Source organism: Ailuropoda melanoleuca, chromosome 15, assembly GCF_002007445.2.
Source record: "Ailuropoda melanoleuca isolate Jingjing chromosome 15, ASM200744v2, whole genome shotgun sequence".
Lineage (NCBI taxonomy): Eukaryota > Metazoa > Chordata > Mammalia > Carnivora > Ursidae > Ailuropoda > Ailuropoda melanoleuca.
This window is the reverse complement of record NC_048232.1, coordinates 88,632,326-88,660,136: the sequence shown is the minus strand read 5'-3', so window position 1 is coordinate 88,660,136 and position 27,811 is coordinate 88,632,326. Positions and strand designations below refer to the sequence as shown.

The 27,811-nt window shown below is 59.7% G+C and overlaps 1 protein-coding gene across 1 annotated transcript in view; it reads right to left on the bottom strand.

Annotated features, from left to right (window-relative positions):
* Window positions 1-3,229: 3,229 nt before the first annotated feature.
* TBC1D22A (TBC1 domain family member 22A) overlaps window positions 3,230-27,811 on the bottom strand; it is a 312,609-nt gene continuing 288,027 nt past the window's right edge. The window contains 1 exon segment of the mRNA XM_034644032.1: window positions 3,230-3,811. Coding sequence (XP_034499923.1) covers window positions 3,683-3,811 — 129 coding nt within the window. The 3' untranslated portion in view covers window positions 3,230-3,682.

Genomic DNA, 27,811 nt, shown 5'->3' with positions numbered 1-27,811 from the left:
CCAAGAGTTATTTCCAAGAACTCTTCATCTTCAGGAACATACGTATCTCACTCGGGCTGCAAATATGTTTGCTCAGCCTGCTACCGCTCATCTCTGCCTACTGGGGGCGGGAGGGGGCGGTGCTGGGGTGCTCGCGGCTGCTCCACAGCACACGCGGTACATCGGCCTTTCTCCCGGTCGTTTGGTCACTGGAATCATGCTCAAAAAGCCTTTCACCACTCCCTGTTACAAAATATATCTATGTCTATTTTGAGCATTTGGGGGAATTATAATTTTATGTTTAAATCCATTATCTGGAAAGTATTTGGATATGTATAATTTTTTTCCTAAATTAATAATCAGCCTCAAATTGCCAATGAAATGGGCTCAGGGATTAGCTCCTTGGCGCACGGTCGCACATGGGCTGCGAGCAGCCCCCGGCCATCCTTTGATGAAGATCGGCCGGGCTACAGGACAAGGGTGACAAGCCTCGAAGCTGAGCAGGGCGGACCCCTGAGTGGCTATGACCCCGTGGTGCTCTCGGAGCTCAAGGCAGAAGCGGAAAGGGGGGAGGGTCAGCTGGGGTGGGGCAGGACCAGGGAAGCTCAGGGAGGGGCCCGCTGCCTGACACTCGGAGCGGTGGCTGCCCACGTCTTGAACAAGCCTCACTGAACTGTGGCTCTGACGGCAGGCTCACCATCCCACGGTCAAGGTAGACGGCACCCAGAAGCCCAGGCTAGTGTGCCCGGAATTTGTCCCACATCAGAAATGGGATTAGTCTGTGAAACGTGGGGTTGGGAGGAGGGGTTCTCCCATTTCAGAACCACAGGTAACACCAACACAGAAGCCCTGCCCACCAGCCAGTCCTTGCCCAAGCCCCAGTCACTCCACTCACCCCCTCCCTGGCACGTCTGACCTGGCCAGGCCCGGCCGCCCCGTGAACTTGTCTCTGGCACTTTCCATTTGGCAGCAGCACCAACAGGCAGGGCCTCTCCCAGTAGCCTGGCCGGGTGAGGCCACTGGGATAAGTGGTTAGGGGCTTGCCTCAGGACCCCTGGGGTGTGAGCCACCCGTGGGGCCTGAGGAGCAAACTACCAGGCCACAAATGCCAACAAACCATGGCTGCAAATGACAGTGGTCACCAGCTCTGAGCTCTGACCTGACACCCAGCACCTCCGCCTTCCGAGCAAGGGAGGGACGGTGCATCCCCACCCCGTGAGCCCAAGCCGGCAACGAGGTCTGGGAGTCAGCCCCAGCTCAGCATGGCGCTCAGTCACGGGGGAAGAGAGGGGAGCGTTCCCACCCTGTGCGGTCTCCTGCCCACCCACGGGACAGCACCTCCCCCCACCCCATCAGTGGACAGCAGGAGATGACAGAGAGCAAAGTACGGCCCTGGGGAGTCCCCACTGTGGGGAAGTGCAGCTGTGGGGTGCCCGAGGGGCATGGGGTGCCATGAAAGCAGCCCTGAGGAGCTGGGGCTCATGGGGGCTTGTTTCAATGATCCCAGGAGGGTGGGGGGCGGGGATGCAGGGATGGGTATGTCCTGGGTCCCGGGAGGCCCTAGACTGGGTGTGGCCAGGTAAGGAGGCCCCTCCCATCTCGGGCCGGCCTACAGCCAAGGGGCCGGCCTGGATCTGCCCCCCAGCCCTGCAGAGTCAGGGTTTGGGGTTCAGCCCCAGTGGGACTCCTGCTCTGCCTTGCACCTCTGTCCTCCTGGGCTTCAGAGGCCAAGACTGTGGGCGCTGCACCCCATGTCAGGCCTGTATGGAAAGGCCAGGACTCAGCCCAGTGCCCCCACCCTCGCTGTCATCGGCCTCCAACGACCAAAGACGCCCAGGGCAGCTCCGTTCCCTTAGGAGAGTCCTTGAAGCAGGCCAAGGCCGGGGCCTCCACTGCATCTTTATTCCCATTTCGACACACCATTCTCCACACAGAACACCCTTCCATCCTTTCAGATCGACCGGCTAGGCTCCTAGGATGCACACTGACAGCCCGAGCATTCCATTTCAGGCTCACAGACGCAGGAAAATACACACGGAGCCTCATCAAACTTCACAGATTCTCCTACGTGAGCCACGAGCTGCCTCCGGACGCACGTGCTCTGTGTGCCGACACCTTAGCCGTGCGGGGTGCTCTGAGCTGTGGCAGCAGGTCCAGGGGGCAAGCAGGCGGAGCTTCCTGCACGCGGCCCCGGGGGGCTCTCCTGGAACCGGGAGCCCTGGCTGGAGAAGGACCCGCTGGGCCGCCGGCGGGAGAGGGGCCCCCGGCCCCGGGGATGGGGGCTCCATCTAGCCAGTCCGAGGCGGCTCCCTCCACTGATATGGAAACACCACACATTTGCACAGTATTTCGTGCTGATTTCCATGCCACATGTAATGACCCGAGAATCTTTTTAACCAAAAGGAAAGGACACACATATCACACGTGTGTATGTATTCCTACCCCCCGTCTGCAGGCTTCCACAGCGTCCTCACGCCAAGTGTGCAAAGGCGGGGGCACTGGCAGCTGCTCCAGGACGGGCACACGTGGGAAGAGGCACCTGCAAACAGGTGAGTCTGGGGGCAGAAGGAGGAGCTGAGGACAGGAGCCCTGCCCGGCTCAGGGGTCAGTGTGTGCCGGCGGAGCCACGCTGTGTCCACGTCCCCACCGGCCACACACCTGGGACAGGTGCGCCTCTGCCTGGGTGGGGGCGTGTGGGAAGCGTGTCCGGCCCCCGCGGAGCCCCAGGCAGGCCAGTCTAGGACCTTCTGCGCTTGGGCTCTTAGCCCCAGTGACCCAGAGACACGGGAAGCCATCAAGTCTTAACCCCCCGGAGAGCTGGGAGGTGGGGGGCGGCCGAGGAGTGTGCACTGAGGACTCTGATTACAGAGGCTGAACCCCAGCTGTCCCAATGGCCCGGCGCAGGGAGCTACGACCTCGGTGGCTGCCTGTGCGGCATGTCCCCAGGGCTGCAGGGCCCTGAGCCCGCCCCCACCCAGCAGAACAGCACGCGGGCCAGCGGGGGCTGAGTCCTCTCTTTCAAGAGGCTGGAGATGCAAAGCAGGGCCATTCTGCTCCTCGCCCTGCTCCCAGCCTGCTGTGGACAGAGCTTGACAGCCGCGCGGCCAACGCACAGAGCGGTCTCCAGTCCCGTTTAGAGCAAGAGAGAAGGGACACACTAAAGCCCGAGGGACGGACAGTTACAGGAGTAAGGCCAACCTCGAGAAGCCCTGTGGGGACGGAGACTTCGCAGGTGAGGGCAACACTGCACTTCTTATTCTGTCTATGTTTTATTCTCTTTCACACAACAAAGTAGGATTTTTGCATTTCAAAGCAGGTATGAGATGACTACCGCCTCCTTCTGCCCCTGGCACTGGACCGAAGGCCTCTCCCAGAGGGTCTGGCTCTCTGGCTGCTGTGCCCTGGGGGCTCCGGGAGGCGGACATTTGGCAAGGACCCTCCAGGGACAGGGCAGGGAGACGGCCACCCACCCCTGGCCCCCTGAAGGGCCAAGACCCTCCCCTGGCTCTCTTTGGTATCTTAGGAAACACAGGCGCCCCCCACCCCCCAGCCAGGCCCGGGCCCTCGTCTGACGCCAGGTCCTGGCCAGCTCCCCGGAGGGCAGGGCTGCGGCAGCAGGGCCTCTCCTCGGCCACACCTGCAGCCCCTGGTGGGGTGGGGGCGCGGCCCCGGGGCAGGGTGAGGCCTGCTGCGCAGTCCCCACTCATTTCTTGTAGTGATTGGGCGCATCCGCGAAGGCAAACTTCAGGCGGTAGGCCTCAGCCAGCAGCAGGCTGATGTCTTCATTGCCCCAGTGGGCTGTGGGCAGGTTCTGAAGGAAGAGCAGCAGCTCCTGGGGGAAGAGAGACAAGCCCAGGTCAGAGCAGGTGACCAGCCGCGGGGCAGGGGACTGCAGACCAGGGGCTCCCCGTGGTGGGGACTGGCCAGCAGTGGGGGTGAGCCAGAGGGGGCTCTGCAGCCTCCGGATCCCATGAATTGTGTCCCCTCCCCTCTGTACCCCGAAAGGCCCCGAGCCCCGCAGCCAGGAGGAAGCCCCTCGCAAGGGCTCTGCACACTTCCGGGCGATGCTGCCGGGAGGCTGAGGCAGTGCCGCCCACACCACGACCTCACCGGACCGGCTGCCGGGGGCTCCAGGGAGGGACCAGGCACTGGTCCGGTGGGGCCTGGCTGCAGGCGCACAGCCGCAGCCCAAGAGCCTCTGCTCGTCTGCCTCCCGCTCACCCCGGGGCTCTGTGGGATCCACCAGGAGAGCGCCCCAACCAGCCCGGCCCGGGCCGGCCTCAGACACAGATTCGGTGCACCTGGTGACACTCTTCTGGCACCAGCTCCTTCAGCAGGGACACCGGGTGCACTGGGCGCAGGCACGCGCCAGGTGGGCACATGCTGGGGGGGCAGGGACATGCCAGGCAGCCCGTCACTGCCCCACACTCCACACTCAGTGTTTCCAGGGAAGACCAGGCTGGAGACCCTCAGCTGACCCCAGCCCACCCAGACCCACGGTGGGCCACGTGTCAACTCACTGGGCTGGGCACCAAGCTCGCCCCCCACAGGACACAGGAACTGTCTTGAGAGCTCAGGGTTTAGAAACCAGAGAGAGGGATACTGAAAAAAGTGCTGGAAAGGAAAAACATGACCAGGGCCACAGTGATGCCTGAGACGCAGCCCTGCACACTGACCAGCTCTTCTAAGGGACCATGGCCCTCGTCCAGAGCAAGCAGCAGCACCACCAAGGGTGGGGTGGGTTTCGGGGAGCACAGGCCCCAGCACTCAGAGGGCTTCGGCAGGAGAGGGGAGGACTGTGTGGCCAGGCTGGCTTCCTGGGCTAGGAGTCTCAGAGGAGGACACATGGGGACCATGCCAACACTGAACAGATAGCCCGGCTGGCTCTGGTTCTGGAGAACTGGGCTCCCAGGGCCTTCCCCACCGCCTGCCCATCCCACCCAGAACCCAATCTGAGTAAGCCTGAAGAGTGGCTGGGGTTTCAGGGTACCAGAGCTGCCCCTCCGAGGGTCCCAGCAGGGGACAGGTGATAGGCAGGGCATCGGACTGGGGCTGCCCCACCCGGCCTGCCTGGAAAGGGGCAGACTGGGGAGACTCTCACAGGCGCCATCATCCACCGAGCCTCCTGTCCCTGCAAGGCTGGGATGGGGGGGACACGAGCAGGGGTTGCCGAGGGGGGCAGGTGACACATTCACATCCCAGTCCGGCCCTCAACAGACCCTCCTCTCCAAGCCCCACACCCTTGATCTGGAGGTTGGGGTGGCTGCGCCGTCCTGCAGAGCTACAGGGAGCATGTGGGCCAGGGACTCTGCCGCAGGTCTGGGCTCAGACCCCAGCTGCACTGCCATCTGGCTGCAGAGCCGGGCCAGCCACCGACCGCCTCGCAGCCTCAGGCTCCTCATCTGCAGAATGGGGTCCCAGTTCCCAGCAGGGGCGGCCAGGGCCCCGTGTGGAGCGACGCAGTGCCTCGGGTCCCTGAGCCGTGCAGAGCCTCCCCCACCCCGAGACGCACACCGGGACTGTTCTCCGCTGTCGCTCACCACGGCTGCTTTATTCCCTTCCTCAACCCCATTTCCTTTTGCATTTTGGATACTTTCTGGGGGCCTTTAAATTGAATTCGCGGAGCAAATTTCACTGGCAGAATGTCCCCAGGGACAGATCAACATCAATCTGCTGTCTTTCACCATTAGATGCAACTTACACGGACGCCAATCCAATTCTGAGCAGGTCGTAAATAAATACCTTTGGTTTTATTTTTAATCCACTTCGCTTCATATTATCATGACCTCGCTACTTGCAAGGTGAGAAGCAATACCCTCCCATTACGGTAACTCACCGACTCCCCTGCACACTCAATTTCAGAATCTAATTTAGTCCCCCAGGTTCACTGGATGGAGGGAGAATAGAAATGCCCAGCGCTTCACAGCCTGCAATGCTAAAGAAGGAAAAATCTATCCGGGTGACCTTTACAGGAGGCAAAGAACACAGCCAAACGCATCCTTAAATACAGATTTCTTTTTTAAAAGGGGCTGTCTTATTTATGCACTGGGCAGAGGCGTCTCCGATGTGGGAACCACGGCCCGGCGATTAGCCGTGAGCTGTTTTGCATTGCCCACCTCATGGTGCAGAGGGCCATCACTCATGAAGCTGTCACCGCATCCCATCACAGGGGGTCCGCCCCTCCCAGGGACGGGTCTGCCTGCAGAGCAACGGGGGGGCAGAGGGGCCGAGTCGGGGCCCCATCCACAGCCCAGTCCCGCAAACCCAGAGGGATACTGAGGTGCACAAGCAGCACTCTGCCCCGTCAGCAGGCATAGAAAGTAGAGGATGGTCTGCCCAGGACACTGGCGTAAGAAGTCAGACGAATCGGGTCCCTGCAACGCTCTTCCCACCCTGCTCCATGTCGGCAGAGCCGCAGCAAGAGTGCGTCTGGTTCCCACACCTGCCGCTCACCACCGGTCCATGACCACACTGTCCACGGTGACACGAACTGTCGTGACGACCGTAAGCAGTAGGACCCGCCCCGCCTGCACGGCTGGAGGCCTGCAGCTCCGAGCCCCATACACATCCTCCGGGGAGCTCCGGGAAGCTGCCGGCACCCGCGCCGAAGCCCATGTCGCAGGGACAGGCAGGACATGCTGTCCCGTCTCTCGGAACGATGCGCGGCTTGGACTGCACTCAGCACGCGGACAGTCCATCCCGAGAGTGTAGGTGGGAGGCAGTCCTCCCTCTGAGCAGGCCGTCCCCCAGGGAGGCACAGTGGGCTTGGCGTGAAGGTCAGCAGCTCACCACGAACACTGCCGTGCTGGACATCTTCTAGATGGAAAACTGCGGCTGCAGACTCTTGCCTCTGGGTCGGTTCCAAGAAAAGCCTTCTAATGTTAAAGATCAAACAGTGTTTTGGCTGTGGATGCTTCTCACCGAAAGGGCTGTATTTTTCCATTCAGATGAAGGACGCCGGCACGTACGAAGCAGGATTGTCTCTGTGCATGTGCACCCTCCCACGAGGACGAAGTGAGGACACACCAGTATCCTTGGGCTCCGGTGCAGTGGGCAGGGGTCCCCTCCCACAAGCCGAGCTGTCTGTCTGGTTGGCCCCTTGCAGAGGCTCCTGGGAGCATGGGCAGCAGTTGGGGCGGGGGGGAGCAGCGAGCCACAGCACAGCCATCAGAGGACCTGGGTCCAAGCCCCACCCCACTGCCACCGCGGCCACACGGCCCTCTGTCACGGGGTGATCTGTTCCCTCTGTGACATCTACAGGCCGCGCATCCCTGCGTCCCTGCAGCAAAACGTCCGGCACGTGGTGGCGGTCAGTGACGAGTCTGCTCGGCAGCCCAGAGAGTCAGCAGTCTGCAGACTTTTAAATGCTGCTAAACCCCCAGGGCTCAAATCCCAGTCCTGCCTCGGTTGGTCAGGGGACCCTGGGCAAGCCTCCTAGTGCCGTACCTCAGTTTCCTCATCTGTAAACGGAGACAAGACTGTCCCTCCCTCACTGAGTTGTCACCATGTGCAAAGTGCACGTGCCCCACTGCTGCTCGTCCCCAGTCACTGCTACTCCATCATGACTAGGATTCAGTCATTGTTATCACAGCTACTGTCAGTGGCCAAAGCGACCGTCGCAGTGGCAGAAGCATCATTTCTGATGAATAAATGATCACCCATGGGACACAGACAGCTGCACAGACAAGCTCAATAAGAAATCAAGCTCCTAGTGGACAGTCTGCCCAGAGGGGCATGACGGCCTGCTGCAGGTACGGGGTGTGAACCCACAGGTGTGGACGGGGGCCCCCACCCAGCGAGTGCTTGAGACCCTGCGGCGGCACCAAGGCTGCCGGCGAACCCAAGAGGACGCTGCTTCTTAGCCTCTTTGGCCCGGATCTTCAAGTTCTAATGTCAGACACAAAATGAACCGTATTTAACTCAAAATACTCCCAAAAGTCTGACGGCGCGTGAGCTGCAAGAAGAGTCAAAGGAAAGGCCCCGCCATCATTCTGCCTCTGTGCCAGGAGCACCCACCGCCAAGCAGCATCACACGGCTGCATCTGGGGTCACACCGGACCACTGGTTGCTGCTGTGCGAGCCTCACGGCCTCTCTAACCTCACCATGCAGGCCCCGGGCCCCGGGCTCCAGGCCCAAGAGCACACCTCCGTCCCAGGGAAGGTGTCTGGCACTCCCCTGGGCGACCGGAAGTAGGTCTGTCTGCAGAGGACAGGAGGTGGTGTGGCCAGCACCGCAGGCAGGGTGAGAGGGAGACAGAGGTAGAGATGAGAACCCAGGGAGGGCAAACGCTCCTGACCTCATACGTCCATCTATCTGTTGGCTCGTGACCACGCACCGAGCCGTGGCTGGGTGACGGCCGTGGCCGCGCACCGTGGGCACAACGCAGCACAAGCCAGCAGCTCTGGCCCCGGCGGCCCAGGCTGCAGGCGCGCCTGTGCCAGCGTGAGCAGAGGTGTGTATCTGGCGACAGGTCGCTGACCACAAAGCAGATTACATGTGGTCCTGAGCAGAGTCATGGCCGGGCCTCCCATGTGCCTGACCACCACAGAGCTCCCACAGGGTGTGTCACAGGGAGGGTGAACCCCAGATTACAGGTTGAAAGGCAGTATTTCGGATTTCTGGGTTAAATACAATATTCGTTCATCTCACCTGGATTTTTTCTACTTCCGTGAGGCTTCCACGTGGCAGGGGTGACACTGCATTAGAGGGCGCTGCTCCCACCTGGGCGGCCTGGTGGCAGACGGTGCACACCAGGGCCTCCCTGCTCGGGACCCTCTGGCAGACAGAACATACCGGAAGGCTCCCACAGGCGGCAGGAAGGGCAGGAGCGCCCAGTGGCAGAGCCCAATGCCTGCTCCCCCATGTGCCAACTCGCAGAGATGAGTAAATTAATCATGACGGGGCTAAAGGGCCCATTTGCCGACTTTTATTATGTTCTCCCCTTAACCAAGAAGGAAGAAACAGGAGTCACTCGGTGACACACAAGTCAGGTAGCAGGGCTAATTGGTTTAATTCACTTTTCCGTCCACATTCTGACGTTCGATTTGTGCAGCCCGGCTAGAAAACCTAATGGCTCAGGCGCGCGGCCGTCTGCAGGGCAGGCCCCCAGTGCCGCCTGGGGGTCGGGGGCGCAGGGCAGCAGTGCGGGGCTCCTGGTGGGTGGGCCTCCGGCACCTCCCAGCCTGCCTTTCAGGGGAGGAGACCGAGGCGCTGGCAGGCGGGACACCCAGCGCCAGGGCCCGGATGGGTGAGGCCACAGCACAGGCGGCCAGCCCCCGGGAGCTGAGGGCCTCATCTATGAGACAGGGACCGTGACAGCGGCTGCCTCCGGCCTGGGAGGGTCAGAGGGCCGATGGCTCGGAGCTGAGCTGGAGGCAGAGCAGGTGCTGCAGGAAGGCGCCCGTGGCTTCAGCATAACCCCACCCACACCTGGGGCCCCGCGCGCTACCGACACCCCTCGGCGGCGACAGGAGTGGCACCTACAGGGCTGTGCTGAGGACGGAGGAGACGGCGCACGCACACATGGCCTGATGCCTGGCATGCGGGTGCTAGCCACCATGCTAGTCCCAGCTGAAGCTGGAACAGCGTGTGCAGCCTCCCGGGGCTAACACACACCCTCCGCGAGCACAGTGCTGGGGGCCGCTCCGCTCCGGCCAGCCCGCGGGCAGCACCTCGACTATCGGTCCATTGGCCCACCCAGACCAGTTTCCATGCACCATGCGGGGCGGGGTCAAGGGTCATGGTCCCAACCCAAAGCCATGGCCCCTACAGCCGGCAGACAGACAGGTCATTTGTATTCCTGGCTGCACAGGAGCTGCTGGGGTTTGAATCCACATTCAACATAAAATACCTGCTCTTGGTAAGTACACGTGTAAAATGGAAAATAAAAAAGTAGCCAAGATTAAATTATACCAGAAGGGTCTGAGCTATCTGTTAGCAGCGCTGTCGGCTCCGGGAGAATTCTAACAGATTTCAGAAGCTCCTGGCAGGGCTTCGCGGGCACCCCCGGGGTGGGGGAAGGGGACAGGGCGGGGCCGGCAGAGTGAGCATGCAAGTTGGGCCGCGTCTGGCCACCCTGTCTGGGATGGAGTTGCCCCTCTCCTGCGCAGTTCTCTCGTGTCCGCTCCTGTCAGAACTCCACCAGCGTGCGGCCTACCTGGCCCAGCAGACGCTTCACCCGGGGATGGCGTCTGACCCACCAAGTCCACTCCTGCGTCCCCCACAGACGCTGACCCAGCCCAAGAAGGGAGACTCCCTGCTCGCTCCAGTGCAGCGGCTCCGCTGTGGTGTCCGCATGGTCCCGGGGAGGCACGCTGGCCCTCACGCCCTCCGGGAGGGGCAAGTGCTGGACAGCTCCTGGCGTCCAGCCATCTGAGGCTGCTTCCCCCTCTGCGCTCCCTCCCAGACCATCCGACGACTGCTGATTTCTTTGACAATCCAGTTATTAGTTTGAAAATCTTGTCAAGTTCTGGAACAAACCACGGCTAAAAATAGAAGGCTGCTGACAGTCGGCTGGGACGGACAGCCAGCGGCCAGGCCAGCCAACCCACAGGCAACAGTGCTCCGAAGGTGGAGAATGGAAGGTGACACTGTGATAGAGTGATCCGAGGGCCTCTGAGGGCTCGGCGAGGTACACTCTCCTTGTAATTAATTTCGTATTTCTTTTCCAAAAGAGGAATGCTAAACAGAAAAACACCTTTGGGTCCTAAAAACACGGGCTTGGCGTGAGTCAGCTAGCCGTTCCGCTTCATGTCTCTGCACACGCTGAGGGACGTCTCATCAGCACACAGAGAGTATTCTAAATCCTGGCACGGCAATTAGAGCCGGCTTCCTCCCGTGAAGACCCTTCTGCTTTGCGGGACGTGGGGCCAGGCAGCCAATCACAGACGGGGCATGGCGAGACGCTGTCCACCGAGGTGTCCTCAAGAAGGGCTGGGTCGGGAAGGACGCCCACATACAGGAGGGAGGCCCCGTCCCACGCGTCCAGCTACAAAGTGACAGGGAGGGCACTTTCACGGAGGTGCAGGAGGCTGGAGGCAGTGCCCGGTGCTACCTGGGCAAAAGCTCGGGAGAGACAGTGGGGGCACAGGAAGGGAGGGCTCATGGCTGCTGCGGGCCAGAGGGCTGGGGACCAGAGTCTGAGCAGCATGGCCCCTTCCATCCAGCAGGCTGCAGGCTGAACCCACCCCACTGCTCTGGGGGGGCTGTCCACACAGGCCAGCAGCAGCTGGAGACCAAGGCGTGGGGGGAACAGGGCAGCCCCTCCAGAGCTCGCACCCTGGTCCTGCCCACCAGCTCCAATGGCTTCCCAGGGTCAGTCCTCCCTGTTGATCCACCCCACTTCCTAAAGCCCCCACCCCCGGCCCAGCCCCACCTTGCCTGAAGCCCCCCTCCAATTGCCTGGCCACCCTTCCAGTCTCCTTGGTGTCACCTCTCTCTGCCTGGCCTTCTCTGCCCCTGCAGCCCTCCCCAGGGCATGTCCTCTGGGGCCAAGGTCAGTGGTCGTCTCTGACCCCACCATGACACCCCTGAACTCTGGCCCTGTGTGTCTGATGGTTGCCTGTGCACCTGTGTGCCCCTGGCCTCCACGTGCTGTCTAAAGGCATCTCCAACTGAGCGTCCCCCACTGCACTGGCTCTGCCCTCCCCTTATGCCCCCCACCCCCCAGCCCGCGCGTAACTGGGAGCAACGCGAAGGTGCCCCTGCTACGTCCTCACCCCCAGGCTACAGCTGAGACACAGGCGTCCGCCCCATCAGGGAGCAGGGCCTCCAGCCAGGGCCCCCGCACACCCACAGCGGCGCCCCGCGCTGCCCAAGGCCGCATCGGAACAGGAGGGACGACTCAGCATAGCGGATTTCACAGGCTCACTGACAAAACAGTATTTTCCTTGAAATGCTTCATAAAAGCTGTGAAGTTCCCCCACCTGTTCAGGGGCATGTTCTCACACTGACTTCCCCGCGGTCTGGGAGGCCAGGAGGGAGGCCGCGAGGTGCGGCCCAGGTCCACCAAGGCCGGCTCTTGGGCTGGCGCACACCGGGGGCTGCTGACCCGCCTCCTGCCGGGAGCCACGGACCATGTGCCAGGAGCCACCAGCGCGTGAGCACAGCACACGTCACAGAACGGGTTCAGGTGACAGCACCGTGAGGCTGCAGATCCCCAAAACTGGCTCCAGGTGAGGAATCAGTGTGAAAGAAACCGGCATCATCCGCCCGACTGCACTATCCTGACCGAGGCTGTGGGACGTGCACCGACCCCCACGGTGTGCACCCGGCAAGCCGGTCCTGGGTCGACCCCTGGGGATGCCTCTACACAGTGTTACCCTGGGGGGGGGTCCTCCATCCTGGGCCCCATTTCCTGCAGCATGAAATTGGGGAGGACAGGTTATCTGCCTCACCGGGCATAGCAGGTCTAACAGAAGATGACAGAAGGGGAGGGACTCTGCAGCGACCGTGTAATCCCTGACATATGTCACATAGCCACCACTGTCACCGAAGTCCTCCCACCAATGGGTCTCCTGTGTCCTGGACCCACGTGGATTCAGGGGCTGTGCAGAAGGCACACAGCACCCTAAGCTGGCTGGGGGGTGACTCAGTGATCTAGGAGGGAAGGGCCCCCTCAGGCGAGGGAGGCAAGGAGGCTGCAAGGCTGGCGGAGGCTGGGGCGCTGGACTAGGGACCTGGAGGTCAGCAGCACAGCTGAGTACATACGGGAGCCACCAATGGGCAGGCCAAGGAGCAAGGAGGCGCCAGTACCGCAGGTGCAGGGGGACCGAGGCACAGGGAGCCCTGGCAGACACCCACCCCCGACTGAAGTGAACAGAGAAGGCTCCGGTGCCCACTGGACACACTGCACACGAAGCTGGGTATGCTCACGGATGAGAGACCGGAGTGCAGGGTGAGTCCTGGGCCACATTTATCTACTTAAAAAAAATACTTTAAGAGCACTTTTGGGTTCACAGTAAAACTGAGCAGAAAGTACGGAGGGTGCCCACTTACCCTCTACTCCCCCGGCAGACAGAGCGTCTGTTATGACCGGTGAAGCTGAATCGACATGTCACAATCCCCCAGAGTCCGCGGTCTGACCTCAGGACCCTCTCTGGGCTTGGACAGATGTGTGATGATGAGTGGCCACCACTGTAACCCCAGACAGAGAAGTTTCACTGCCCTGAACACCTCTGGGCTCCGTCTGCTCATCCTTCCCTGCCCCTCCCCCCTGCGCCCATGGGTCCCTTCACTGTCAGCTCGCTTCGCCTCTCTCAGATGTCACAGAGCTGGAGTCTTACAGCATGTGGCCTTTCCCACTGGCCTCTTTCCCTGACCGATGTGCATTAAGGTTCCTCATCTGTCTTCAGGGCTTGGTAGCTCCCTGCTTTCTAGGGCTGAACACTACCCCGCTGTCGGGACGGACCACGGCTCGTTTATCCATCACCTCCAGAAGGCCATCTCGCTGGGCTCCAAGGTTTGGAAAATTATGAATGAACACTCACCTGTAGGTTTCTGTGTGGACATCAATTTTCTACTCCGTTGGGTCAAGACCACGGACAGCAAGTGTTGGGTCAGACGGTTAAGAGTACGTCTACCTTTGAAAGAAGCCCCCGGCCCCACAGCGGCTGCACCCTTCTGTGGGCCCACCAGCCATGGGTGCACGTTCTGGCTGTCACGCGTCCTCGCCGACACTGGGTGCTGTGGGCGTTCCAGACGTTAGCCTTTCTCATGGCTGTGCATCTCGCTGTTTGACTCTGCATTTCCCTGATGACACACGACGTGGGGCATCTTGTCATGGGTCTTCTTGCCACGTGTACACGTCTTTAATAAGGTGTCTGTACAGATCCTTTGCCCATTTTTAATGGGGTTGTTGGCTTTCTTATCACAGAGTCGTTAAGAGTCCTCGTGTACCTAGGACAGCGGGCCTTAGGCAGAGAGGTTTTGCGATGGTTTTCTCCCGGTCTGCGACTTGTCTTCTCACTCTCGAGATCGTGTCTTCCACAGAGCGGAAGTTTCTAGGTGTAATGCATCCGGCTTGTCCATTCGTTCCCTCACGGACCGGCCTTTGGCTTTGTGTCTAAAATGTCATCACCAAACCCAAGGTCACCTAGGTTTTCTCCTCCGTGATCTACTTCGAGGGGTTTTACGTAAAGTTTCACATTTGACACGTAGGTCTATGGCCCGTTTTGAGCTGATTTTCGTGAAGGCCCTAAGGTCTGCCTGGATTCGCGGTTTCGGACGGGATGCCCAGGTGTCCCAGCGCCCTTTGCTGGAGAGCCTGTCCCGGCTTCGTCGTGTGTCTCTGCTCCTTTGTCAAGGTCAGCGGGTCTATCTCCGTGCTCTCGCTTCTGTTCTGCTATCTATTTGTCTCTTCTTCCTGCAACACCACCCGTCCTGCAGGAGGTCCTGATGCCCGGGAGCATCCGTCCTCCAACTGTGTTGGCTCTTCTGGGTCTTGTGCTCCGCAGGCACTCTGGAACCGGTTTGCCGATACCCAGAAAACTTGCTGGATGTTTATCGACTTTAGAAATTATGAGGTGAGCGCAGTTCTGACTGCTGGCCGCTCCTCCTCTCCCATCTGCAGCTGAGCAGCAGACTCCACTCCCAGCCTGGGGCCACAGGGACCCAGTGAGGACAACCCAGAGAGGCCTGGACGACCCCTCCAGTCCTTCCGTGTCCCGCGCAGCCAGGACCGGGCGATGTGCGCACCACCCATGCCACCTCGCCACCTCTGCCGATGCTGATCTCAGGGGGTCTACAGAGTGCCTGCTCGGTGGCCCCCACCGTTTTCTCACTTAATCCAACAACCTTAGAGAAACATACCCATTTCACAGGTGAGAAGCCTGAACAGAGAGGTACAGTGGCTTTTCACGGTCATGATAGAGGCAGCACCTGACAAAGCCAGCAGACTACACTCTCCACAAAGTCAGCAGGACCAGGCCACGCTCTCGGGCGCCACGGTGCTCAGTCAGGGTTGGTCGTGGGTTGGGGCCACACGGCTCAGCGCCCAGCAGACCGGAGGAGGCCACTTCTCTCTGCTCTTGTGCACAAACCTGCCCTCACCACCTCTGAGGAAGAGGCAGGCGGTGGGAAGAGCAGTACAAACGTAGGGTGTCTGCTGTGTGCAGCCCAGGGAGACAGGCACCACCCCCCCAAAGGGGTTCACGGAGGCTGGGAAGGAGATCTGCACTATGCAGTGGACAGGGAAGGGGCTGGGCCAAACAGTTCACAATGTCCTTGAACTTGAAGACTGTGATCACTGAGGGTCCATATTACAAGCCTCACCAAACTCCTGGAAACTCCCACAGGAGCCATCACATCCCCAAAAGAATCAATGTCTAAAAGCCCAAGTGCCCTGACCTCACAGAGCTTCTCAGCTCCAGCGTCATTCCTCTTGTCACCCTCCTCCTTGACGGCACCGGGCACACAGCAGCACTCTCATCTGCAGGGGGCTCCTGTGATGTCCGTGCCAGCTCTGCCCTTGCTCCCCGCCTGTGAGCCCCCAGGAGGCAAGGCTACCTGACCTCACCTCTATACCCCTCCCCTGCCCAGCCCCTTGCTGAATGAATGAGCCCCCCCACAAAGCAGCCAATGGAAGCGTCCCCCACTCTGGGCAGCAGAGCAGACCCGCCCACCTGCAGAAGGCCCCTGCAACCAGCCAGGCCTGAGCACCCGGGCCGGGCACTCTGTGTATGTGGCACAGCCTCTCCTTCTGAAGATTTAACAATGTGGCCCAGTGCAGGGATAAATGCCCTGGCATTGTGCTGAAAATCTAATAATTAAGGTCTTACTTTGAGAACTTTCTGAAAAGCATCTGAGAGAGCTAAGTGGAGGTCGCCCGCAAGGCCATCAAACAGGTACAACGAGGCCTGGAATACACCTCCATGGGCTCCCACACTTTGAGCTTCATGTCACAAAAGCCAGTTAAAGGCTGTTCCCATCAGGTCACAGGTGTGTCGTTCAGGGTGGTGACACTCCCGGACACATCCATTACCATCAGCCCTCCCACAGCCCCTGAGAGGTCCCCCCGGTGCAGTGTGACCCACCCCCAGGTGACAAGACGAGGGATGGACACGAATCACCTGCTGGCTGGAGACAGCAGTTGACCCGAGAGTTTCCGCAGGCCTCTGCTAGAAGGTTCTCTCTGCCTCAGAGAGCATCACCTGGGCAGATGTGGACCCTCATTAGGCCACGATGACTGAAAAATGAGGGGGAAGCACTTCTTAAGAAAGAAAATGAAGATAAAATACAAATACAAAATTAGGAGTGAAAGTAGATGGTAACACAGGAAGAGAAATCAGAACTATTTACAGTATTTTTAAAGCTGGCAAACAGCACAAACATCAACAATTTCCAGAAAAACAAGATTTTTGTTAATTGCCTAACACAGGCCTATTGGATTTTCCCAAGCCTCGCTGGGCATTCTTTCATCTCTTCCTGTGGCCACGCTCTTGACAGCCTGCTTCGGGGGGACTGAAGGGACCATACCATCTTTCACCCGAAATCAACACTCACACCAGGGGTACCAACTCTCGGGGGGCATCTGGAAACAAGCTGGGCTTTTGTAATTGTCACACCCCCTGCAACGAGCAGGACTGTGGGCTGGCAGAGAGGTCCTCAGAGCACAGAGCAGTTGCCCTCCCGCCTCCCTGACATTCCAGGATCAGCGCCCCCACGAGCTCCCAGCCATCCCCGGGGGCGTGAGAGACAGTACTCACCAGCCTGCCGGGCAGGGCAGCGTTTCAGCAGGGCACTCACGACGGGGCCCTGGGCCAGCTCCGCCCCTCACCACCAGGAACGGCCTTGGTGCCTGGCCTGCCCCAGCTGTAAAAGGGCATCCCGAGAGTGCCAGCCCCAGGGTGCTGCTGTGGAGTAAGGCTGGCATGCACGTGGACTTCCCCCAGTCTGTGACCCTCCTCGCAGTAGCTCTGGCTGAAATCACCATCCGCACAGCCGGGGTTCGGCTGCACCAAACGTTCCCGTCTCCCCGACTCCAAGACACCAGGTCTCAGCCACTACAGACATCTCATAAGGACAGGACATTCACAGGCCGGCACCCCGTCCCCCTGCAGGACCTGGGCCCCCTCCCCAGGGCTACGCACACCAACCTCGTGCCCAAGAGCAAGCATGGGCACACCAAACAGGGCACGTGCTGGGGCTGGCAGGCGGGTCTGTGCACTGAGCATGGGATCAGTGCCGGCCGGAGGCACACAGCTCCCTGGTCCCTGTGGCTGTCTTCCTGGGGCCCCTCCGGCTGGAATCATTTCCTGAGGCCTTCAGCAGGGCCTGCAAGGCGGGGCTGGAGGGCTCTGGGTGCAGAGGAGAAGCCGCCACCTCATGCCTCTTTGTCTTTATGCTAAGCCTGCATGAGAAAAAGGCCCTCACACCACTGGAGAAGGGCCAAGGGCCCCACCCGAACATCAAGAACCTTCTAGGATGAACGGACGCATTCTAAGAGAGGAGGTCCGGGAATGCAAATGCCCCATTACAGCCCACTTCACTGTGCAGCTCCATGGAAGGCCTCCAGCGCCCCAGTGCAACACGCTGGCAGCTACAAAAGGCCAGGAGATGGCCCAGCTCAGGAAGGCTGGGGGGCAGGGGGGCGGTGCGGGGTCTCTCTCTACGGAAGCCAAAGGCAGCGATAGCCCCTAACATCCTTAACCCGGGTGTGTGGGAAGGGTCTGTGCCTGTCTCTGCAAGCAGTCAGAGAGCCCAGGGTACCGAGGGGACAGGGACACAGCAGGCAGCACAGCCGGGAAGGGACTGCACATACCCCGAGCCGGGCTGTTACTCAAATCCCTTGTTGTCCATACAGTGGTTACGGGGTCCCCATCGCCCCCCAGGCAGGGTACAGTGTCAAGCCACTGAAGGCGATATTTAAAATGCAAGCTTATTCCTGGAAGCAGTTCAAAACTAACTGGCCCGCGCAGCCGGGCTCTGACCTCCCGATTCCAGGAGCACTGGCTGCACACTGACTGCTGTTAGGACACTGACCTTCCAGGAATGTCTCAGGAATGCTCAAGGCTCACTGCCAAGTGCTCCAGACCTGCAATATAAGGGCTTGAAGGAGGTCTTCATCAGTCCACGGAGCTGTTTATAGAGTAGATTCTCCCTGCCCCGCAGGGGCTCCACTGAGGTCCTCAATGACAGAGGCAAGACTGCCCGGCTCAAGCTGGCCAGGTGTGGTGGGTGGGAGCAGGGACAGAGGTGGCTCGTGGTCTAGGCCACCTGCACAGTGCCCCTCCCCGGGGAGGCAAAGCCAGGGTTTCCAGGAAAAGAGGTCCTCCTGGAGGCCAAGGCTTGGGTCAGAACACTATTCCCCCAGTACATTCTTCTGGGAAGCTGTGTGGTTCCTTACAACATCTCCACAGGGTAGCCACCTTCTGGATCTATGTAGGATTCAACCACAGCCTTCATCACATAACTGAGATCGTTGAGGGCAAAGACTCAGACAGCCTAGGCCCCACAGGGCTCAAACTTCACAGTGTTCAACTAAGAGCAGCAAAGCATGTGTTCAAATAAATCCTGAGTTCCGGATGGGTGGGTGGAGAGTGGATGCAGGGGTGGGGGGATGGGTGGGTGGAGAGTGGATGCGGATGGGGGATGGGTGGGTGGGTAAACGGATGAGTGCAAGGATAGGTGGATGGATGGATGGGGTGGATGGGCAGGTGGATGGATAAGTGGATGGATGTGGATAGGCAGACGGACAGATGGACAGGTGGGTGGGTGCGTGAATGGATGAGTGGAGGGATGGGTGGATGGGTAGGTGAGCAGATGGGTAATGGGTGGATGGAGGGATGAGTAGGTGGGTGAATGGAGGAGCGGAAGGATGGATGGATAGGTAGATGGGTGGATGAGTGGATGGACAGAGGGAGGAATGGGTGGATAAGTAGATGGATGGGGAGGATGGGTGGGTGGGTGGATGGACGGGTGGGTGAATGGATAAGTGGATGGATGAGTGGATGGGTAGGTAAGTAGATGGGTGATGGGTGGATGAGTGAATGGGTGGGTAGATGGAGGGATGGACAGATGGGTGAGTGGGTGAACAGAGGGATGGGCAGATGGGTGGGTGGCAGGAAGGTAGACAGATGGGAACATAAAAACCTCTGGGACAGGCCTGAAAGTAGTCCCCATGGCTCTATTCTTTCCCCCTCCAGAATCTGGGGGCCAGCTACTTCCATGAGCAGCCAACGGGCCACAGCTATGGCGGATTCAGGTATGCATTCCCTGGCGGAGGGCCTAGCGCACAGAAGCGTATGTTCTTACATTCAATTAGCACCGTTACTATAAAATTGAAGCATAAAAATGAACACATTACGTGCCAGTAACCATTGCGTAGAAGAGAAGTTCCAGTCCCATTCACAGAGTATCACTCGGTTGAGTTCCATGCGGGAACAAGTGGAACCTGACACATACAACTGTGGTCTTTCAGGCATTAGCCCAAACATCTTCTTCCTCCCTCCCTCCTTCAGAAAACACCACAAACAATCCAACTTTTCAAAGAAACCCCAACTAGACACAAGCAACAAAAGAAATGTCAAGCCCCTCGACAGAGACATTTGGTAACATCCCCTCTGGCTCCATTTCTTCTTGCAGAATCCTGGGGCTCACTTCTGACTGGGGAGGCCGGGAGGGCCTTCCTGAGGCAGTGGTGGAGGGCAGAAGGGCTCGGGTGTGGAGCAGGACTGCCCTGGGGTCAGGATCTGCTGTGTGACCCTCACCATGTCAATCTCTTAGAACTCCAGATCTGGGGACGACAGCCCTCTGGTACACTATTTCAAGGATTAAAAGTATGCCTGCAAAGCATGAGTGAGCTCCACAGAGGCCAGCTAAAGCCGGGCACAGCTCCTGGGAGGCCGACACTGAGCCCGTGCTCTGGACACCGCGGCAGTGAGAACAAGGCCCGGGCCACGGAGTGACGGAGCTGGTCCTCCCCCCACAGCGCTGGAGTCTGAACCCCAGACCCCCCGGATCAGCACCTGTTCAGGCTGCCCCTGGGCCGGCAACTGCAGGACGCACATTTTCCAGGGAGGTGGTGTTCACGCCACTGACGGGGCACCGCAGCCCAGAGAACCACATGGCACCTGGCCCGCCATCGGGCTTGGACCGGAGCAGCCACAGAGACCCCCGCACCGCAACCCAGGGCTGAGCCACCACCCACGGGTGGCTGGGGCTGCGGGTGAAGGGGAAGCCGGGCAGGGGCACCCTCCCCCAGATCTGGCTGGCTGCCTGCCAAGCAAGTGCAGCCCCCGGGGAAACTGCCCACTTCCCAAAACAGCCCCGCTCCATAGCACTTCCTATGACTCAGGGGACCCATCTTAAAGTACGGGGAGCCAACTGGGGAGCAGAGCCTCGGAAAGGAGAGACAATTCAGCACACGCCACTTGGAGCCTGAGCAATTTGATTTTGTCAACTGATTTCTAAATACATACAGCTCGGTTTCTGCTCAAAGTTATGTGCGCTGCTCCCAAGGAGGGGAGCCTGTGTTAAAAGCCGCTGGGCTTCATTTGGGTGTCATCGCTGCTCCCAGCTACCCCTCTCCAGAACGACAGAGGTGTCATCTGATAATGATTATAAAAAGATATTAATGTGGCAGGGAGTGCAGACAGAATCACAGGCTGGTGTTTAGGAGTGAGATTCTAATCAAGAGTGATAATGTAATAGGAGATGTCACATTATTTGACTTTGTGACAGGTGCACAGGCTGGTATGCATGTTCGGGCAGGAATTAAGTTTATTACAATGGGATTATTTGGAGACATAAAACACGGCACCGAGACCGGAGCTTCTCCCATGGCAACGCCTGAATACAAATGTGCACCCCGGCGGAGGCAGCCCCACCGCGGGTGCACGGCGGTGAGCGCCGGCCCCTGTGCCCGGAAGCTGCCCAGAGAGCAGCCACGGGGCAGGCTTGCCGCCCGGAGAGCCCTGGGAAAAGCGGTTTCACTCTCTGCGAAGCCTCCCACGGGCATACTGTGGGGACACGGGTCTTGACGCTGCCTGCAGAGGCCAAGAGGGCAGTGACCCCACTGGCAGGAAATGCAGGAGCTGGACCCCTGCAGGGCAGCTCACTAGCCCTGAGCCACATGCACCCAGGGCCTGCCCAGCCTGAGCTAAGTGAAAGGGCCCCAACCAAGGCAGGGCCACCAGCTGGAGCAGGCAGACTGAGCCAGGCCCATGTGTGTCCCGGGCTTCTGTCAAACAACGCAGCTGGAGGGACAGAGCTTTCCCCTACAACCCTGAAGCCTCCCCAGGTAGGCATTCCAAGGACATACCAACCAGGTCAATGGGAGAAGACAGAGTCCGCCCAGAAGGACAGCGTGCCAGGCAGACACACGGTGCCCAGCAGCACGTTAACCACGTCCACTGCCTGACCCGTCTCTGAGAGGGAGCGTGTCCAGGGTCAGGAGCCTGAGCCCTTCGTCAGAACACATAAGACGTGCAGCAAGCAGCAGGCGGGCCAGATACCCTCAGAGCCACTGTCTTAAGCTGTAACTCTGGGCCATTCTTTCTCAGTAAGTGAGGGGCTGGGAGTGGCCCCAACAGGCTCTGCCTGCACAGTTCCTTCAATGCTGTGTCTCTGGGCACCCACAGCCTCCTAGGTACGGGGCATTAGGAATCCTATTAGATGACCATGACACTGATGACTGCACTCCGCAGAGTGCCCCCCTCCCCTGCACTCCCCCAGAGAGGGGTTGGAACCCTCCGACAGGTGGACACACTGAGCCCCAGACAGGAAGCACTCTGGTCTCAGCCATGAGGTTCACTGCGGAGGGAGAGTGTGGGACTTGGAGCAGAAGCTCCCCAGCACTCCCGAGGTCAGACAGAGCCCTGGGAATGGCTGCTCCGGTGCAGAAGGAAAGATGGGGGCACAGTGCGGGCTTCAGCTCCCTGATAAGGGCGGCACATGTCCCACCTGGGGCCGTGAGGGCCAGCATGGTAACCACAGGCACTGAGGCTCAGCAGCAGCCTGTCCAGGCTGGGTGTCCACAGCACTCCAGGTCCTGGCTGGACACCGCCACCCTCACCCACCCAGCTGAGAATCAGACACACAAAATAAGCTAGGAACAAATACTTCCTCTTTGCATGAGGAATTAAAGATCAACACAACTTCTTCTGTGTGCTTTATCACAAAAAACAAACACCCCAAAACTGAACTGAAGAATCCTACCCTGTTTGCCCTGAAAGTCCTCCAACTAGCTAGGGTAAGAGAATGAACCTGCTATGCAGTTCGGGCTTTCGGGACTGGATGTGGGTCATGAGGCAGCCCGCCCTCTCCTCCCGCTCGTCCACTCGTCTCACTCTGTGTCCCTTTATTGGACCTTCCGCACCGGCATGTGGGTGAAGCCTCGGCCAGGACCCTGCGGCCGAGTGTGTGTACCTCGTGCTGGAACCTGCAGGGGCACAGGCCGCTCTGACAGGCGACCTGTGGCGACACTAGGCTCCTGGGGCTCCCTGCCAGGGGCGGGGGGTGCCGGGTCTGGGGCTCTGGTGGGAGGAGGCTAGTACGCTGCTTGTCCGCTAGTACTAGGCTAGTACGCTACCGCACTCTGTCAGGACAACAGCAGCTCCCACCGCGAGGCCTGAGGTGTGCGGGCCACCCACAGGATTCCCGCTCACTAAAGCTGTCTGAGCAACTCACCAGTGCCAGTCACACTGGGAGAAGCTAAGTGACTACGAAGGGTCTCACACGGGGTGGTGGCTGGGAAGGTCCAGCCCAGGACTCCTGAGTGGCCTGGGCTTTCTGTGCCTGTGGCCCAAGGCTCTGGGTTCAAGGAGCCACATTACAGCTTAAACCCTAGAGGTCCCCAGCCAACTGGAAAGGTCCTCCCCAGGAAGGACCCCGAGCATGGCTTCGGGGATTAGAGCAGGGGCCGTAGCCCACAAAGTGGGGCTGGAGGCCCAGGTGGGCAGTGGGAGACCGCGGGAGACTGGAATGAGCAGCTGACGCCCTTTCACTTCCACTGCAAGTGAAGATCTTAGAGTCTCCAAGTCACCCTCTCCTTCCTTTTCTACTGCCCAGTCCCGGGTGCCAGGGCTGCCCCCCAAACGAGTCTTCCTGACCAGTCTCTTCAGGCCTAGACGGTGCTGGCAGAGCACAGGCTCGGCGAAGAACAGACCGCGGGCCCCTTCATGCATGTGCCCCTCGCCAGCAGAGAGCCCGGAAGGCTCAGGGGTGCGTGACGGTCACATCGGAAACTCTGGACACGGCTAAACAGGCAGAGAGAACATGGGGGAGTGGACGGAACTGCCATGGGGCAGGAGGGGCTCTTTCCACAAAGAAGGTCCAGGAGCTTGGCAAGCAACCCAGCGAAGCCCAGGTCTGGCGAGAGGATGCAGTCTCAGGGACACGGCTCTCATCTGATTTCCTGTCCACCCCAGGGTAACGTAAGAAGTCGCAGGTGCTCGGGGCGCCTGGGTGGCACAGCGGTTGAGCGTCTGCCTTCAGCTCAGGGCGTGATCCCGGCGTTATGGGATCGAGCCCCACATCAGGCTCCTCCGCTATGAGCCTGCTTCTTCCTCTCCCACTCCCCCTGCTTGTGTTCCCTCTTTCGCTGGCTGTCTCTATCTCTGTCGAATAAATAAATAAAAATCTTAAAAAAAAAAAAAAAGAAGTCGCAGGTGCTCCCACGCTCCATCCCTCTTCTCAGCCTGTCTCCACCACCGCACCAGGGCTAATCCCAAGTGAGGTGCCCATGGGAAGAGGGCCTCTAAGGAGTGCGGGAACTCAGAGGGGCCGTTCAGAGCCCGCACTGCAGCCGGCAAGCCTTCCTGAAACCGCCGGCCACACGCACTGCCCGCGGCAGGTCCAGCCCCAGCCACATAACGGTACTGCTACAGCAGGTCCGACGGGGGTCTGCAGCCGGCAACACGTGACACTGAGAGCGAGACATTTCAATAAGGCCCAAGATGTAATTACATTTCTTCAGGGACTGAACAGATGAGCTTCTCCAAGTTTATCTGCCTCAGATATCAAACACCATTAATGAGATAATAAGGGCCTTTCAATTAATGATTTCAATGGTGGGTGTAATTTTTTCCTTAATGGCAAGACTAATTCACAGGCAGAAATGAGCAGAGAGACACCGGCACAACCCACCATATCGGCTGCCCTCCGCCCCACCTGCAGACAGCTACTCTGACGGAGACTCGGGCCGGACAGCTAGGCTGGGCACAGGCACGCAATCCAGGCCCAGAGGGAGGGGGGTTGAGACCTGGGGCTGAGCTGAGACCTTCCCCGAGATGGGAGACTCTTCCTTTTGTGAAAGCGGGAGGAGGGAACACAGCCTAGGTCCCAGGTCGGCTTGATGACCCAGGGGTTTACGACAGGGCACGGGGTGTGTGTCCCGCACAGCCGGCCCGAGCTGCTTGCCCAGTCAGCGAGAGAGCACTGGGGCGGCGCAAGTGTGGGCACGGAGGTTTGCTGTCCTTGGGTTTTCTGCCCAGGCGGGGCCCCAAGCAGCCTGCACAGCACAGCCTGGGGGAAGAAGAGGGTCCTGGAAGCAGTCCGCAGGGCCAGGCACTGCCCCAGCATCCCCCAACCCGTGGCATCTGGGACTCCCTGGGACCTCAGAGGCATCCTCCAGTGAACACTGAAACCTGGACTGCAGGTGGCCGGCCCCTGGTGTCCCACACGCAGGCTGGGGGCCCTGGGACGGCTGCCCAAGGACTTGTCCCTAGGACCCACAGAGGCTCCGCCCCCCACAAGCAGACCAAAATGCAGCCATCATCCACATCAAACACAGTTTTTAAATAAAAACATGGAAGGATTTTTACGATTTTGCTTTGAAATTATTTTGCTGCCTGTGGCTCCAGTGAAAACCGGCAGTGGCTTCCAGGACGTCCTGTGCACACCTGGGGTCTGTGCGCACCTGGGGTCTGCCGTGGGGGACGGATTCTAACCCACGGTCTGGAGGGCCACGAGGCTGCACGGTTAGTGAAGTGGACAGGACGCTACTTGCTATAGACAGCACCTAAACATTTACTAATGTCACTTTCCGGAGCCCAATTTTTTCAAGTCCCGAAGAGTACACACAGCTTCCTGAGATGGTGGTGGCCGCCTAGCCACACACTCACAGACAAACTGGGCCCTGAATGAGGCCAGATCTCCAGGGGAACTCAGTGTCCATCCCAGGGAGGTCAGGGCTTGGTTCAAACTGAAACACAACCACTTGCCTATCTTAGCACGTGTCATTTAAGTACCATGATGTTTCCACAAATGCTGAATATTCTCCTGCATCCCTGACACATCCAACATGGCTGGGCAGTGACAGCCCGGACCCCCAACAAGGCCATCAAGGAGGGGAGCAACACCTCTCCCAGAGTGCAGCACGAGAGCCATAGGGGACGAGGACAGCCAGCAGTCCGAGCAGGCCTCCCAAGGAGGCCCGAGGCCCCAGTCATGGAGATGAGGTGCACAGCCAGGTGCAGAGGAAGGAAGGCCACTCCGGTAGGGATGAAGCAGGAGACGCAGGCCAGGAGGGTGCACACGGAGGTCCCCACAGCAGAGCCGTACCCTGAGGGCTTCCTGGAGCAGGGCGAGCCGCGGCTGTTGCAGTGACCCCGGGACGTGACACCAGCCCAGCAGGGCAGTGGAGCCTTGAGGACTGACTGGTTGGGGGTGCGGAGGACCCAGGCCTCACCAACTGGGCTCCAGCAGGCGCTGTGATGGGCAGGGCAGGTGGAGGGGGAGGGCCAAGCCCTGACCTCCTCCAGCACGGGAGGCAGCATTGCTGGGCCCGTCGGGACACTCCTGGCAGGGATGTACCAGGCTATGGCAACATCTCCAACACATGCAGGTACATGGGGTCAGAATATCGGAGCCAGAGGGAGCCAAGTAGGCACCTGCCCGGTGGCTCCACATGGGGGCAGAGCGTCCGTGTCACTGGAGGCCCCTGTGAGCCCCCAGACCAGGACTGCTAGGGATGAGGGCCAGGGACCTGGGCTTTCAAAGGTTCCAGTGTGTTCAGATTCTCCGCCGCGACGGAACAGATGGAAACAAAACAGAGTGAACACGGAAGGTTCAGAAATGAGGGGCCAAATTGAAGCCCACCTTCTGACAGGAAGCCCAGAGAGAAATACGGCAGACGTTCATAACGTATGGAAGTTTTCAGACATGAAAAGCTGGAGCCTTCCAGAGCAAATGGGCCCACTGGCTGCTCTGGGAGAACGGTGACAAGCATGTCACCCGAGGCCCAAGCTGGGGGGGGGGGGACAGAGAGCAGCTCCACTGGGGGGTGGGACCGGCAGAAAGGTGGCGGGTGAAGAGCTGGAGTCTGCGGCCACTGCCGGCATGGGGGCAGCAGCACGGGGCGCACAGAGAGGAAGGGGCAGCCACAGAGGCCGACCACCGCTCCACGCTCTGCCCGAGTGGACACAGGACACACTACTCTCAAGCCTCCTTCCCCGCGGCCCCAGTCGGGAGGCCCGGAGGCCCAGCTCTGCCAAAGCAGGAAACAAAGCAGCGGCAGGAGCCCCAGGCCCTGAGGGAAAGGGGCCCTCCCGAAGCACACGGACCCCGGTCCCAGGGGCCACCACGTGCACAACACCGGCCACCTACCTCCCGGAAGACAGCCCTTCTGGGAAGCTGCCGGCATGAGTCAGGGAACGGTTCACAGTGACCAGGACGACCGCTATGGCAAGGCTAACAGCATGGGTGCAGGGCGGAACGAGGTGACTCCGTGTGAGTGACGTCTGCACGGCCGCGAGGAGCAGTCCAACCTGGTAAGTCTGGCTGGGGCCCCGGGGGGGGGGAGGGAGGGGTCCCACGGTCGTGTGTGTCAGCATCCAGGCAAGGCCCCCAGGAGGAGGGGTCCGAAGCAGGATGGGCAGGCAGTGGGGGTAAGAGGGCAGGTCTTTCTGTGGCAGAAAGTCACTGAAGTGGACAAACCGAGAAACAGCTACTTAGATCAGCAGAGGGAAACACAAAAACAAAACAACTTAAAAGGCTGAAAGTGGCTGCCTCTTGCACAGGGAGGAGGTGGGGAGAGGGGCATTCTTGGTAAAAAGCCATTTACAACTTTTTGTCTCTAAAAATCACACACATGGGGCACCTGGGTGGCTCTGTCGGTTAAGCGTCCGACTCTCGATCCCAGTTCAGGTGCTGATCTCGGGGCTGTGAGATCGAGCCCTGCGTTGGGCTCTGTGCCAGGCATGGAGTCTGCTTACAATAAAATAAAAATAAAAGTAAAATCATGTACCTGAATACCTTTAATACAATAAAAACCACCGTTAAAGGTATGTGCCTAGGGCAAGAACACCTGGGAACAGTCCCATCCCACCCCCTCCTCTCCGTTCCAGAAACCTCTCCGCCGAGCTCACGTCTATGAGTTTCTGGAGATTCCACGTCACGGAGGGAAACTGCTGGACCAAGAAGCCACGTCCTCCGGCTCTCAGGGCCTCCACCGCCGGCAGAGAGGGTCGTGTGACTGACAAGTCAACACCCGCTTACCTCACGGTGTGTTAGGCTCCTACTAAACCACCCACAGGACACGCGGCTGTCAGGAAGTGTGCAGAGACCCCTCAACGACAGGACCCACAACACAAAGTCCAAGCACCACCTCCTAAGAGGCCACGCGGTTCATCAGAGCATAATCTCAGGAAAGAGAAAGAACACAGAATGAGCCTTGAACCGGGACGTCCGGAGGAGAGGTGTGGACACGTCCCCAGCTCTGCTCCGCGGGCTGGCAGGTGAAGGATGCACGTCTCCACTCGGGCTGAGAGTCACACAGTTTGCCTGTCGCGTGTACTGCCACCGGAGCGCCCTGAACACGGAGGAATCTCTCCAGGAGCCAGGGTCAGGATCTGGGAGTGGCCCGCACGCTGCCCCGCGGTCACCAGGGTCTTG